Genomic DNA, 15,132 nt, shown 5'->3' with positions numbered 1-15,132 from the left:
CAGAAGTGATCCTTGTCTTTTTTTCCCGAAAAACCGGGTGTTTTTTATGTATGAAATGTTCATTTTAATGTAACACTTATCTTAGCAATGAACATAGTAATCATGGAAAATGTCATACTATTTTGATATGCAAACAGTTTTCATTATCTAACAAATTAGTTTGCTTCTATGAAGAGTACACTTTAGTTGCTTCTTCATACAGCAGAAAGAATGACAGTTTTTTGACTCATGATTTAAGTTTTGGAAGGCAAGATCATATAGGAAAATGAAGCAAATCATCTAGAGGGACTGTATATTTTAAAGAAAGATTTTTTTTCTTAATAATATATATAATTATAATAATAATATAATATATAACAATATATTATATATACAATAATATAATATATAATATAATATATAATAATAATACATAATAATATATACAATAATATATATATAAAAAAATTTTCCTATCTTTTTAGTGGAAAAACACTCTTTTCCTTTTTAAATGGCTAATGAGATGAAAGTACTCACAGTAAGTACTTTATGAGTTAAAACATGGGTAGTTCTGACTATGTTTTAGTGTTACAAATAAAATATCTCTTGGCAGTCCTCTAAGCCTACATTGAATTGTGGCTATTCAATGCATTAAGAGAACTGCAAAGCACTGAAGTAAGTCAATCAGGAATATTTGCTAAGAGGGGTTCATTAATTGTCTCTTAGTAACACCTACCTCTCTCTGGGATAGTTGCTTTTATGCATATAAAGCTCATCAGTAGCAACACAATGTAATAATAGTTCAATCAATCCCATTTCCAAGCTACATGGTGTTTGAGTCACAGAACCCTGGTGGTTGGCAGGTGCTTGAATTTGGACCTCAGGACACTCTCAAAAATGAATTCCAGAGCTGCAGAAATCAAAGTTAATCCTGTTACTGTGCTGAGAATTATTTCCTGTGTGGACAGTGAGTTGCTGGTAATACCTCGACCTCAGAAGTACAAGAACTCATTTCAGGGAGCACTGGAAGAAAAAAAAAAAAGAATTATAAATAATTATCAACATTTCATAGTTTGATTTAAATTATAGATATCTGAGAAACTGAAATAGATTATGTTTTGTTTTTTCTTTATATGTTTAGTGATAGGTGAGTTCTTGGTGACTAATTACTGCTGTACTGCTTTTCTAGACTACAGACACTGCTGTTTAGAACTTTTTTACTTTTTTATTTTGGTTAAGCTGAAGCTGGTCACAGGAAATTTCCTTCAACTGCACATGAGAAGAAATGCACATAGAATCATTTGAGTTGGAAGAGACCTTTAAAGGTCATTTGGTCCAACTCCTCTTCAACAATAAGGAACGTGTATAGCTAGATCAGGTTGCTCGGAGCTCTGTCCAGCCTGACCTTGAATGTCTCCAGGGATCACAGAATCACAGAATCATAGGGGTTGGATGGGACCTCCAGAGATCATCGAGTCCAACCCCCATGCCAAAGCAGGTTCCCTACACCAGGCCACACAGGTCGGCATCCAGGCAGGTCTTGAACATCTCCAGAGAAGGAGACTCCACGACTTCCCTGGGCAGCCTGTCCCAGTGCTCCGTCACCCTCACCATAAAAAGTTCTTGGTGCGGAAAGCACTTCCTGTGCTGCAGTTTCTGTCCGTTTCCCCTTGTCCTGTCTCCACTCACCACTGAAAAGAGTCCGTTCTCGCCACTCTGCCCCCCACATCTTAGATATTTATAGACCTGGATCAGGTCCCCTCTCAGTCTTCTCTCAAGGCTGAACAGACCCAGTTCACTTAACCTCTCTCCATAGGGGAGATGCTCCAGGCCCTTCACCATCTTCGTGGCCCTCCGCTGGACTCTTTCCAAGAGATCCCTGTCTTTTTTGTACTGGGGAGCCCAGAACTGGACGCAGTACTCCAGATGAGGCCTCACCAGGGCAGAGTAGAGGGGGAGGATCACCTCCCTCAATCTGCTGGCCATGCTCTTTTTAATGCACCCCAGTAAGCCATTGGCCCTCTTGGCCACAAGGGCACACTGCTGGCTCATGGCCAACCTGTCGTCCACCAGGACACCCAGGTCCCTCTCCGCAGAGCTCCTCTCCAGCAGCTCATCCCCCAACCTGTACCAGTGCATGCAATTATTCCTCCCCAGATGCAAGACTCTACACTTGCTTTTGTTAAACCTCATCTGGTTTCTTACTGCCCAGCTCTCCGGCCTGTCCAGGTCTCACTGAATGGCAGCACAGCCTTCAGGCATGTCAGCCAATCCTCCCAACTTCGTATCCTCAGCAAACTTGTTGAGGGTGGCCACTATTCCCTCATCAAGGTCATTGATGAAGATGTTGAACAAGACCGGACCCAGCACTGACCCCTGAGGAACACCGCTAGTTACAGGTCTCCAACCAGAATCTGCACCCCCAACGATGACCCTCTGCGCTCTGCCAGTCAGTCAGTTCTCAACCCACCTCACTGTCCACTCATCTATCCCACACTTCTTCAGCTTTGTTCTGGAGACAGTATCAAACACCTTGCTGAAATCAAGGTAGACTACATCCACTGCTCTCCCCCCATCCACCCAGCCAGTGACAACATCACAGAAGGCTACCAGGTTGGTCAAGCACGACCTCCCCCTGGTGAACCCATGCTGACTACTCCTGATAACCTCCTTTTCTTCCAGTTGTCTGGAGATGGCATCCAGCACAAGCTGTTCCATCACCTTTCCAGGGAGAGAGGTGAGGCTGACTGGCCTGTAATTACCTGGATCTTCCTTCTTGCCCTTTTTGAAGACCGGACTGGCTATCCTCCAGTCTTTAGGCACCTTCCCCATTCTCCAAGACCTCTCGAAGATGACAGAGAGCAGTTCAGCAATCACCTCTGCCAGCTCCCTCAGCAGTGTCCATGGAGACATCCACCAATGCTCAGACTTTTTTATTCTTAATTATTCTGGTTAAAAAAAAAAAAAAACAAACAGTAAACACAAAACAAAAGCAAAACAGTACAGCGTAGAATTTGAAGAAACAAATTTGAAGTGAATGGACTACATTTTCCTGACATAGTAGGAAAGCTGGGCAGATGTAGAGTGTTTTGAAAATAGCATTTCTAGTGAACTTGCACTGTGTCATTTGGTGTATTCTCATGAACACTAAACATGCTGACAGTTCTTCTGATAAAACAGTTTCATCCAGATGTATTGTTCATTCATTTCCCTGTATGTATAAGCATTATACCTGCAGAAAAACATGATGATCAGTGGTAAGGTGATGTCCTTTTTCACCATTCTCAAGTTCTAGCACTCGTTCTTTTTGTTAAATTTATTGAGATATTGAATCTGGTCAGTTTTATGATTGCGTTAAGATTGTTTTTGACAACAAAAGTTTTGTAACTTGACATTTGAACATTTTTTTCTGAATATCAGCTTCATGAATTTGCACTGTAGACAGTAGTAGAGCAGTAAAGTTGCTGCTGTTACACCATTACAATACAGTTTGCTTAAAGGAATCAACAGGATGTTTAGAAAAGCCCTTTTCCATTATGGCTTGGAGATGCTAATGTAATTTGCTGAAGATGGTGAACTTCGAGCAGTAATGAATAATAGAAGCTTGGGAAAATTTCTCTACCAATGATTAGATTTGCCTATGTTTTTTGTTTTGTTCATTTGCTTGCTTGCTTTCTTGTCCTATTTTCTGCCCTCTGCTTAGCTGAAATGTGTGAAGTATTCTAATTGCTTAGCAGATAGCATAATACTGCATATTGTTCAGACCTTTTGTTACCATCAGACATGTTTGAAATAACTGAACCAAATGTAAAAGGTTGATTATTCTGAAACTTCCAAAGTATTAATTAGAAATAATTATAAGTAGATACACGTGAAACTATTGTGTGACCTCATACTGGCAAATAGGACAATAGCAGAATATTTTGTGATCTCGTACTGGTGACTTGGACAGACCATTTTTGAAGTTTTTCTGCACTTCCGTTTTCATCTTCAGGATCATAGAACATCCACTGCTAGGTTTAGTATAATTCAGCATGTACTATTTCATGTTTGTTATGTGCATTATCATAGCATAAATGTATTCTGTTTGCACAGAGCTGTAGAGGTTGTGCCATCAACTCTATATGGCCAGATTAAAGAAAAAATTACTGTCTCTCCTCACTCTGCTACCAATCCTGCTGTCATACAGCACATAATAACAGTACATGCGAGTGTATTTAAACTGATACAACAACTAAGCAATCTGCATAAAATATTTACTTGAAAGAACTGTGGTACCTGCTGTGGAAATAGAGGGCGATTACTATGAAAAAATTGAAGGCTGAATGTTACAGCACCTTCTGGATTGAAAGGTTAAAGGAATCTGAACACCAGTTTTCTTCCTTATTGAGGCTTGAAGCCTCAAGGAAGGTCATGAGCAGCAATGTTAGGGCAATGTTCTGGTCAGTAGACCCTGACAGCAGACATTTCCCTGCTTTAAATTCAGCTTCTTAATCAGAATTTCTGTACCAGCTGTTTTCTGCTGACTAGCTTTAGATGAGTCTGGTCAGTGTGGCTGCACATGAAGCATTTTGCTTGTTCTGAGGAACTTGACTTTTCCCGAAGGAGTTCAGTCAGTGTCTGCATTCTGTTTCAGACCTGGTTCTGCCTAGCTTCCTTTAATAGTTGCATGTCTCACTCAAAAGCTGAAGTTATTTTAGCTCTCTTACTCCCTCTTTTCGGACGAAAATTACTTTGTTCAGGGCAACTGAGTAAATCGCTTGCAGAGGATCTCTGTGTGGTCAGACCTGAGATCAGGTCTGATTTCATTATGAAAATACCCAGTTTATTGAATTGTGAAAGTAAGTACTGATATTATAATGTTGAGAATTCTTGATTGTTTTTTTCTTTTTTTCTGTTTGTTTGTTTGTTTTTGCATATAATTACAAGTTCGAAATTGTAGGTAAAATTTAATTGTGACTTTGTGTTGAATTTTGGAAAGTCTCCTTGGAAAATGCCCAAACTAGAATTCAAACTGGTTTCTCTGAATCTAAATCTAGCAGCTTAGAGCTGTTTCCTTTTTGCTCCTAGCCTTTCCGTTGTGCACACTGCCGTTATTCCTGCAACATATCTGGTTCCCTGAAGAGGCATTACAACAAAAAGCATCCTAACGAAGAGTACGTAAATGTAGGTTCTGGGGAGCCTGCTGCAGAAGCTCTTATCCAACAAGGTAATCATCCACTTTATAAGATTTGATGTTATCTTGCTGAAGCAAACCTGATGTAGAATAAACTTCTGCAGGATATTTATTCATCATGTTATTGGGTGTTATAAATTAGTACTACTTTGTGGTAATTCTGAACAGCCTGCCTTTAACTGTTTTTTTCACTGTCCTTTGTTCTTGATTTCTAAGAGTGAGTGAATCAGACTTTTGATTGACCTTGCCTGTTCTGTTCACTGCTGTGTACATTTATCTTTTTCACTTGTCTCCTTCTGTAAGTAAAGATTCAGTATCTTGAAATGAATGACACACTGATAAATTTCGATGACAATTTTACAAGGTTGAACTAAACACTGAGAGTAAATGACACTAAATTGTTCCCCCGCAAAAGAGAGTGCAGATAAAACCAGTTGCACAGAGTACTGCTCAAAAGCTTGTTTGTGGCCAAAGGAAGTACAACTTATGTATGTGTTAGTATAATGTAAATCTTAACAACCTAATTTAAGAATAGTCTTTAATCTAGATCTAATGATGTTAATCTTGACGGCTTTGTTTTCTTCTCCCCTTCTGCTTGAGGTCAGTGTTAACATGTTGGTTTCTGCATATTTACGCTTTCTTTTTAATTGGTCTGTAGCTCCAAATTACATCCAAATTTACTGTTAATAGTTTAAAGAGCAGCAAAATACTTGTGAAGGGCATCAGTGTTGTCTATCTGCAGATCTTTTTTTTTTTTTTTTTTTTTTGATAGTTTATAGCTGAGATCTTCTTTACCAACCTTGTGTCCCATTTCTTATCACTCCTTGTCTTCTATGCTGCATCTTGTGTCTCCACATCAGAAGGTTGTTGCACCTGGCCTGCATTTCTCTACTTCGTGTCACTGTGTTAGGGTCCTAAGTGTTCCATTCCTTGTTATTGTTGTGTAAAACTAAAGTTGTACTACACAAAAATAAAACTGATTAATTGTAGGCACCTGTCAGTTGGAGAAATGGCCATCATAGACAGGTCAAGAAGACGTAATGAGAATGTTGGCGGATATCCAAAATTCAGGAGCTAACAGAGCGTCAGAGGGGAAGGAAAATCAGCTTGAATTAGTTTATTTTATCATGTTTATGTAGTTAGCATTAGAAGTTCTATTACTCACTGTCATTATTTTTTGTTGATAATTTTCAGCTGAAGTCCTGTATTTCCTTCTGAAAAGATGGACAGCACTATTTGCTTTATTTCTGCCATTTCTACTTCATACAGGCATCAATCACAGTGTAACTTTTTCCTTGCAGAGCCTGAGTAACAGCAAAGCACTCGCATGTACTGGTTGTCTGATTCCCATCAGTCCTTTTTTGCACTGGGCAGTGAATCAAAACAAACAATTGACTCTGCTATCAGATACCTTTGTGAGTGTAAAAGGTTCATGAAACACAAACCTTATTCAGTTCTAGTGCCTAGACTTGAAGATGGAAAGGCCTAATTAAATTAAAAAAATTGTTCTGGAAATATTTTAGGGTTTGGTAGAGTTGATTTTATTACTTCTTTTCCACTGAAACAAACAAACAAATTATAAAATAGAGAATGCAGTTGTTGTCAGAGAATTAGGACCTTGGAATGAGATTAAAGAGAATTACCCTTTATGTTTTTCTCTGCTAGACATGCTGTTTTCCCTGACTTCTTTCTCTTCCTTTCCGTACACATTTCCCATGCTACCACTAACACTGTGCTTGCTTCCCAGTTGTTCACCTGCTCTGTAAGGTATAGGAACAGTGAATGGACTTCAAATTTGTGTAACAGCGACCAAGACTATGCCTCATCTCAGAACTATCATGAGGAAAGCCATGCTAGTAGATGCAGTTTTCCCACATGCAACCTCCTTTGCCAGCTCCTCTTCCTCCTGTGTAGCCTGTTGTGGGGAGTATTACATGTGGACTCAAAAATGGGATCATTGTAGTTTTTTTGTCAGACCGTATGAAGATCATTTATCTTTTTTTTTCCCCCTCTCAGTGTCTTCGTATCTCACTAGGAAAAAATTGTTCCCTTTGGGAGACTGAGTTAATTAAGATTTGCATTTGGAGTTGCACATAAGTGCTATTCAAGTTAATTTTTTCCCTGATTTTGGAATCAGAGGATCTTTAGGTCACAGCACAAATGGATCAATGTGGACGTATGATGCAGTGTGACAAGATATGCAGCCTTGGTCAGCGGTTGCAACTTGCTGCCTCAGTAGTCTCTATCAAGCTTCAATTTAGCATATTCATGGATCTGAAAGCTATTTTAGAAAATTATTCATGTATTCATATTAGAGAAAATGACTGTTCAGACTTGCTATTAAACAAGTCCTTTGAAATTAAAGGACTGCAGACAAGTATGAAAAGACAAGAGAACCAGTAAATGAGTGGGTTTGAAAAAAAAAAAAAAAAAGAAAGAAAAAAGAAAAGAGAAGGGAGGCAAACAAAAATTAACACCTAATAGAAGCCATGTAAAAATATTCCTCATTTTGTATCCTGCTTGTTCCAAGTTACCCAAGAGTGAATCATCTCACATGCACTCATCTTTTCTTCTCCATTCTTGTCGTTTGGTTTGTGACTACAGTGCTGTGTTCCAAATACCTTAATTTTAAATACTTGAATGCCTGTAAACTGCTAGATTCCACTGTACATTCCTGGAAGTGCTTAGAAAATAGAAGAGGCAAGAGGATTATGTATTGCTGGGAACAGCCAGGAGGGTTTCTCTTCGGAGTTTATATTAGAAGACTCTGCCAACTCATTAGATAGTTTCTTTTTTTAGTTTAATTTGTTCTCCAGTGTTGAGCATGTCATGTTGTTTTTTTTCCTGTAAATTGCTTACTTTTTCTTTACTGATTATTCCCTACCACGCATTGTTTTGCTTATGTATTTCTGCACTCTCTGGAGTATGGGTTTTCTATTTGTGTTCATGCAGCAACTTGCTCAGTACATTCAGGATGATCTATTTGTGGCCTTATGGTCTATTATACCACTGTCATCACTTTAGCAGACAAAAACAGTTGTCTTTGTGTATTTTTTTGTTGCAGAGATCAGTTTTGATATTAAAAATAGAAGATACATCATTTACTGACTCTCTGCTGCAAATTTTTAAAGAATTGTGCAAAAGTTAGTTTTCCAAAGTTTTCCAAATCACTGACCTAGACTTAAATATTATCACTTCTGTGCTTTCGTAGTTGTTCTTTATTTAAAGTCTCAGTAACAGAAGTTGCACTTTAATTAATCTGGTGTATTGTTATAATGATTTCCATAACTAATGTGGGAAAGGCTTCTCTTACACAATAGTATTCCTTTCTAATAGTACAGATTAGTGTGGAATTAATATTTAATTTCCTTTTCTCAAACCGATAATTTCTTTGTCCTCATCAGAGCCACATTATTTTGCTTTTGTGAACTGCAGAGTTTTAAGCCCTTTAATAGAGAAACCAGTTCATTTTTGTGTACTGGGATAGAATATTAAGCATCTGCTATAATGAAGTTTGGTGAGGACTTACACTAGACTGAGAGCAACGAGGGGGAAATCATAGATGAATATTAAGTGTCAATGAGAGACTCTAGTGAGTGCGTGTAGTTACGTTCTGTTTTACCAAAACAGAAAGTTTATTTTCACCTGGTAGAATACCATTTGCTGGATTTCCATGACTGTAACATTGAAAGCTTTTTCTAATCACCTTATGCTTAAAAGACTATGGGCAGTGAGAGCTTGGCCTATTGCCAGTTTGTGAGAGTCTGTTTGAAGCATTTCAACACGATGAGTAAGAGTCATCATTTGCCATCTGGTGGAATAGCTCCTAAAGCAGTTAGATTTGTTAGAGTGAGTTCCGGTCACCTAATGCAACAAATTATCATATGTTATTCCTGCTCTTATTTAGTCAATAGGGAAAAAACAACAAAACAAAACAAAAAACAAAAAAACTTACTTGCATAATTACAAACAACTGGAATCTGACATTTGACAAGTGACTTTAATAAGAAAAAGAAGTGAAAACTGTTTAGTCTAAAATTCGCCGCTTATGATTTCATCATATTCAGTATTTTTTTACCCGTAAAAAATTGTTTACTAGGTTAACACTGTGCCAAATTCACAAATATGTTGTTTTGAACTTGAGAAAGATCTTCAAAGACAACAAGTGTCTTAATAGGACAGCAGGAAGCCAGTATCTAAACCTAAAACTTGATAGAGCCCATTCCTGTAGATTTTTTGAATATACATACAATTTACATTGGAAGCTACAACAGCGTGCAATGGAGCAAGCATTGAAGTTTCTGAAGAACTCTACAATTTGAAATAAAAGGGTATTTATTGTGAAAAAGTATTTATTTAGAATTATTTAATGCATGTACTAGTCTTAGTTTATGCTTGGCCTATGGCACAGTATGAGTCACAAATACCCTTGGACTTCAAAGAAATGTCACTTGGAAACTACACATGGTCTCTTAGTGCTGCTTAGCTTGAATTTCAACCAGAATCATGACTGTGAGCTTATGTTCTTGCCCAGTAAGTAAGTTGTTACTTTGCAGTTTAAATTCCCTCTGTTATATTCTGGCTATGTCTCTTAACATTTAGCTCAGTAGGCTTGAAACCATTATTTTTCGCTCGAACTTAATTACAGAAATGAAGTACTATCTCAAGCTAATGCAGATAGCTGTATGTTTGTAATTGGGGAGGGATTCCCAAGAGAGAGGGGGATGTAGAAGCAGAGAAAGATGGAAACAGCATTCCTCCAACTTTCCATCCATCATAGGGAAACATGAAGGTAGGGAAGAAAGATTGCTATACCTTTCCAGGTGCATGAGTTGTTCCATATTCCTTTTATTACCATTATCCAAAATTGCCTTTAAAGCATTTTAAGAGTTCACCTACTTTGTGAGGTTTTTTTCCAGTCTTTCATACTATTTACATTATGAAAGCAAAGATTTTAAAATTAAATTGTAAATCTTAGCAGAGATGAGGTTAAATGAAATGGGTATTTACTTCCTTGAAAAATACCTAATAGAAAAATAATTAAAATAATTTATTTTTGTCTCCTTGTAGGTGGTATTAAGTGTCCTGTTTGCAGCTTTGTATATGGTACAAAATGGGAATTCAACAGACATCTTAAGAACAAGCATGGAATGAAGCTTGTGGAACACGATGGAGAAGCAAAGTGGGAGGTAAAGCAAATTTTTCATGGATTTGGGCCTAGGATTTTAGGAAGTTGTGGAGGGAAAGTTAAGGATAACAAGTGCTCAAAAGTGTGTTCTCAACTTTATATAAGAACAGGAGGTCCTGTGTTCTCTCATCACCATTTTCAATGCACACACTCCTTTGACTGTCAATATTGACTGCTTTCATGACTAGTAATTGGACTAATAATGTACTGTGTTTTTTTGTATGGAGAAGGCTCTAGTCCTCTGCAGTAGAAAGAATAAAAGTTTTAGCAAAAATATATGAAACTAAAAAAACATATATACAAAAAATATACATACAAAAAATATTCACTGATGTTAACTTGAAGGTGCCCAAAGCTGTGAGGTTGTATTGAATTAATGAAATAAGCTTATGACTTGGTCCAATGTTAAAATACAGAAAACTGAATTTATATGTTAATCAGCTAAATGAGATACTGTTAGAAAGAGTATGTCTTCCACTATTTAGTCTTGTGTCCAAAGTATATAGGAGTCACAGCATCAATGATTAGGAGCAAAGCTTAAAATATTTAACGTAGATCTAAGAAGCCAAGTCAGGAAAAAAACAAAGCAAAGCCAAAACCCATCTGAATTTTCTTGATGGGTGGGGTAGTGCAGCTGCCTTAAGCAGCTGTAATTTCTAAATCTTTTTTCTGCTGTAACTTGGGTAGCAATTTGTTTTAAAATAAGGACTGTTACTTTAATGAAACAAAATTGAATGTAGATGTAGAAGCTACGGCAAAACCGCAGAACCATCCAGTCACTTCCATTAAAAAATCACAGTTAGCAAGCTGAGTTTCCACTGCCTGATTAGTTCATTGTTGGTCTCCAGTGACAGGAGAAAAACAGAAATCAATTGCAGTGGACAAGTCAGTTTCAGATCCTGCTGGATTTCAGGCAGTCCGGCCCTAAGCATCAGCCTGATGCCTGGTTTAGAAGTCTGTCCTGTGGTTTGTGTTCAGCAGTACGCATGGATAGAGTATAAAATGCTCAAAAACTATCACAGTAGGTTCTGTGTGGACAGTTAATCAAAGGAGAAGGGGCAAGTATTTTAGAATGTAGTCCTTTGAAGTGTTATTTCCATATGGATTTCACAAACCATACTATATCCGCCTTCCTTGGTGGCCAAACATGAGAAAGTAAGAGGACACCCAGGATTCAAGCAAATCTTTGTCATTGGTACAATAGTAAAGTCCCATCAGAACAAAAGTACATGTTAACAGCCTCTTTTGAAAATAGTAGCTGTGGGAAAGATAATTTCTATAACTCTTGCTTATTGTCCAAAACTCGTTATTTTAGACTGATAACTTTGATTGTTCTCTAATTTGCTGAAATGAGAGGGAGATTAACCATGCGTTGGCTGTGTTTTGTTTTCAAGTTAACTGCTGAAGTTTCTGAAGAAGCATCTACTCAGTATCTCCATATCACAGAGGCTGGAGAAGATGATCAAGGCACTCAGGCTGCTGTAGCTGCATTACAGAACCTTAGATATACTTCTGAAAATGGTAGGTTACTTTTCTGTGGGGTTGGAACACCAAATATGTATTTTTTCATAAATATCTAGTTCTTTTCAGTATAGTGGGCAGTATACAATCACTGTGAAACAGTTAAAAATGCTGAAATTTGTCATCCAGAAATTCTTGGGAGTTTTCTTGGAGCGTAAATAGTAAGTGACCATTCATAATTAATTTCTGTGTCCTTAAATCAATCATAATCACCACACTGTACTTTGCCTTTTATTATTAAATGTGTGGAATTTCCTGCCTGCATTATTCAGTGAACTCAGCTGCCTTGACAAAGCAGATGGTGTGTATCTAATGGCAGTTCTCTAGCTATCATTTTTCTTCCCTTATAAATCAGCCATCCTACAGAACTGACACAGTGGAATGCTTAATTTACTGTATTCCTCATGGTATAGAATCACAGAATCATAGAATCACCAAGGTTGGAAAAGACCTAAAAGATCACCCAGTCCAACCGTTCACCTATTCCCAATAGCTCCCACTAAACCATGTCCCTCAACACAACATCCAGCCTTTCCTTGAACACCCCCAGGCTCGGTGACTCCACCACCTCCCTGGGCAGTCCATTCCAGTGCCTGACCACCCTTTCTGACAAGTAATACTTCCTAATGTCCAGCCTGAATCTCCCCTGCCGTAGCTTGAAACCATTCCCTCTGGTCCTATCACTAATGATAGAACCAGATACTGTTTTCCTAAAACAGTACAACCAAACTTAATTCTAATGGTACAGAAAGCAGAATGAACTATTCAGTATCACATTAGAGAAGAAAAAGAGATTGATAAGTCAGGAACAATAACAACTGTAAGAAGAAACTCTTAGGTCTAAGAGAGTGTTAAAACAGAGACTAGAATCAGTGCTTATATTTTTTGAATTTATGTGTGTAAATAAATGCAGTGGCTGCCAGAGGAGAGCATTTTACCATTGCTGTGAACTGTATGGTTCATAATACGGATAAGTTTCACAAGCTCCCATTTCTTTTGGCGTCTCCAGGCACGTCACAGTTCCATTATGTAACTGGCACTTTCTGTATATTGTTAGTAAGTGGGAATTCAGAATGAGTAAAAATATCTTGAGAAAATTTCTTAAGCTATAATATTTAAATTAAAGTAAGCATGATCACGGAATATGCTGCATATAACAGTTTTGATTTTAAGCATGAGGCAGTAATTTTCAAAGTAGAACAATTTGGTTTAATCATCCAACTTTTCTGATATAAAACCTAGTAGTTTATACCAGTTATGTAACTGAAGGCAGTTATACAGAAAAAAAATTAAAGCAAGAAAACATTTTTCAGTTCTCAGATAAAATTAGATCCAAATTTCATTTGGGTAACAAAATAGAACTGCTTAGTTTGAAATTAAATGATCTGAGCTAGATTCCCACTACAGTATCAGTTTGTAAAGGTTGGGGGTTAAGACATGAGCTTTATTCCATTGACTGGCTCCTTCAGGCCTCTTTCCTAGTTTCAGCAGTGATTTCAGCAAAAGGAAGCAGCTTTATCATGACCTTGAGTTTTCCTCCCTTTCTGACATCTATCATGCTACTGCTAATCGTATGGACATGCAGACCACAGGAGGGGGATTCCTATTCCTGCATGTCACAAAACATTCTTCAGCAGCTGAGTTTTTCCTTTTTACATTTCAGGAGAAGTGAAAGTATGTAATTTTTTTTGTAAACTTGCCTTTCCTTTGGTAGAATTGCACACATAAAGAAAATTGAAAAATGTGACAAACTTGTTCTGATCCCATACTTATAATGTAATAGGCATTGATTTTCTCAAGAAATTAACTTTTTCACTTCAGCACATTAGTGATAATTTAAGGATGTGAGGTGTTGCACACATTCGGACAGATGATAAACACAGATATCTAATATACCGAACAGCTGTCTTTGTTGTAAGTATAGGCTTCAGATTCTGCTTAATATAAATGTCTGGCAAATACACATTTGGATTTGTATAGTCTCACAGCTGCATAATTTACAGTTACTGCTGTGAGTTGTATCTGTTGTTTGTTTAGTCAGTGTATTCTTTTTGATCTCTTTAAAATAGTTATAAAAATGAGCAATGTGGTTTCACTTGTTGATGCACGCATTTGTTTTGTGAATACTTTCATCCTATAGATCTGTTATTAAAGTGTCATGCTAGTGAGCTGGTTGAATTTACAGGCAGCACAATGTATCAGGGTTAAAGCATGAGGGGAAAGAGTGTCTCTGGCAGTTAGATTTGCATACCCTTAAGGCCTGCTTTACTGTAATGATCTTATACATACTGTCTTTCTAATAAGGTGAAAGACTTGATCCAACAGCTGTAAACATTCTCCAGCAAATCATTGAGTTGGGATCAGAAACCCATGATGCCACTGCAGTTGCTTCTGTTGTTACCATGGCACCTGGAACTGTGACAGTAGTAAAGCAGGTAAGAGCTCTTCTCCATGACAGCTTTGTTTTATTTTAGTATATTTCTTGTGAAATCAGTGAAGTTCTATAAAGCCTAAATTGTGAATGACTTTGTAAGACACACAGGATTTGTCGTAAGGTAATTTTTTCCCTTTGTTGTGTGTATATATGTATAGAATCATGGAATTGCCCAGGTTGGAAAAGACCTTAAAGATCATTGAGTCCAACCACAATCTAACCACGCTACCCTAAGTAACAGCCCTCTGCTAAACCTAAACTTACCTGGTGCAACTTGAGGCCATTTCCCCTCGTCCTGTGACCTGTCATCAATGAGAAGAGACCAGCCCCACTCTTGCTGTAAGCACCTTTCAGATACTGGAAGAGAACAGTAAGGTCTCTCCTTAGCCTCCTTTTTCCTAGACTAAATAGCCTAGTTCTGTCCCAGCCCCAGTTTATGTGCACACACACACACGTTTATACATAAATACACTCATATATTTATATAAAATACATAGCCATCAGTATAAATACATAAAATATAAGTGGATAAATATATATAGGAACATGTGAGAGCGAGAAAATATAGCATTTTCAGACTTCTTAAAATAGTGTACCTCCATCATGAGTGGGGATGTAGTCCCACTGTCATCTAAAAGAGTCAGGAGTTCCTTAGTGCTGCATTATTTTGGAAACAGAACATGGAAGGTTTGTATACAACTGTGCGTACTCTGCAACCATTATACTGTTTGACCATAACCATGGATGAGTGACCATCATTTGTCCTTTCCATTGCTGTCCTGTAGCTAAGGTTAGAGAGGTATGCAAGGTCTTAAAGTCACATGCCATGAGAAC

General features: G+C 37.6%; 1 protein-coding gene across 3 annotated transcripts in view; it reads left to right on the top strand.

Moving 5' to 3' along the window:
* Window positions 1-15,132, top strand: part of ZFAT (zinc finger and AT-hook domain containing) — an 85,181-nt gene that overhangs the window by 56,377 nt on the left and 13,672 nt on the right. For all 3 annotated transcript variants that reach the window (XM_052703569.1, XM_052703571.1, XM_052703568.1), the window contains 4 exons: window positions 5,050-5,188; window positions 10,226-10,344; window positions 11,738-11,864; window positions 14,169-14,299. In XM_052703569.1, the coding sequence (XP_052559529.1) occupies window positions 5,050-5,188; window positions 10,226-10,344; window positions 11,738-11,864; window positions 14,169-14,299 (516 nt within the window). The remainder of the gene's footprint in view (window positions 1-5,049; window positions 5,189-10,225; window positions 10,345-11,737; window positions 11,865-14,168; window positions 14,300-15,132) is intronic.

The sequence above is a fragment of the Tympanuchus pallidicinctus genome, unplaced genomic scaffold (assembly GCF_026119805.1).
Source record: "Tympanuchus pallidicinctus isolate F22 unplaced genomic scaffold, pur_lepc_1.0 scaffold5, whole genome shotgun sequence".
In the NCBI taxonomy this organism is placed as follows: Eukaryota; Metazoa; Chordata; class Aves; order Galliformes; family Phasianidae; genus Tympanuchus; species Tympanuchus pallidicinctus.
This window is presented reverse-complemented; position numbering and strand designations above follow the sequence as displayed.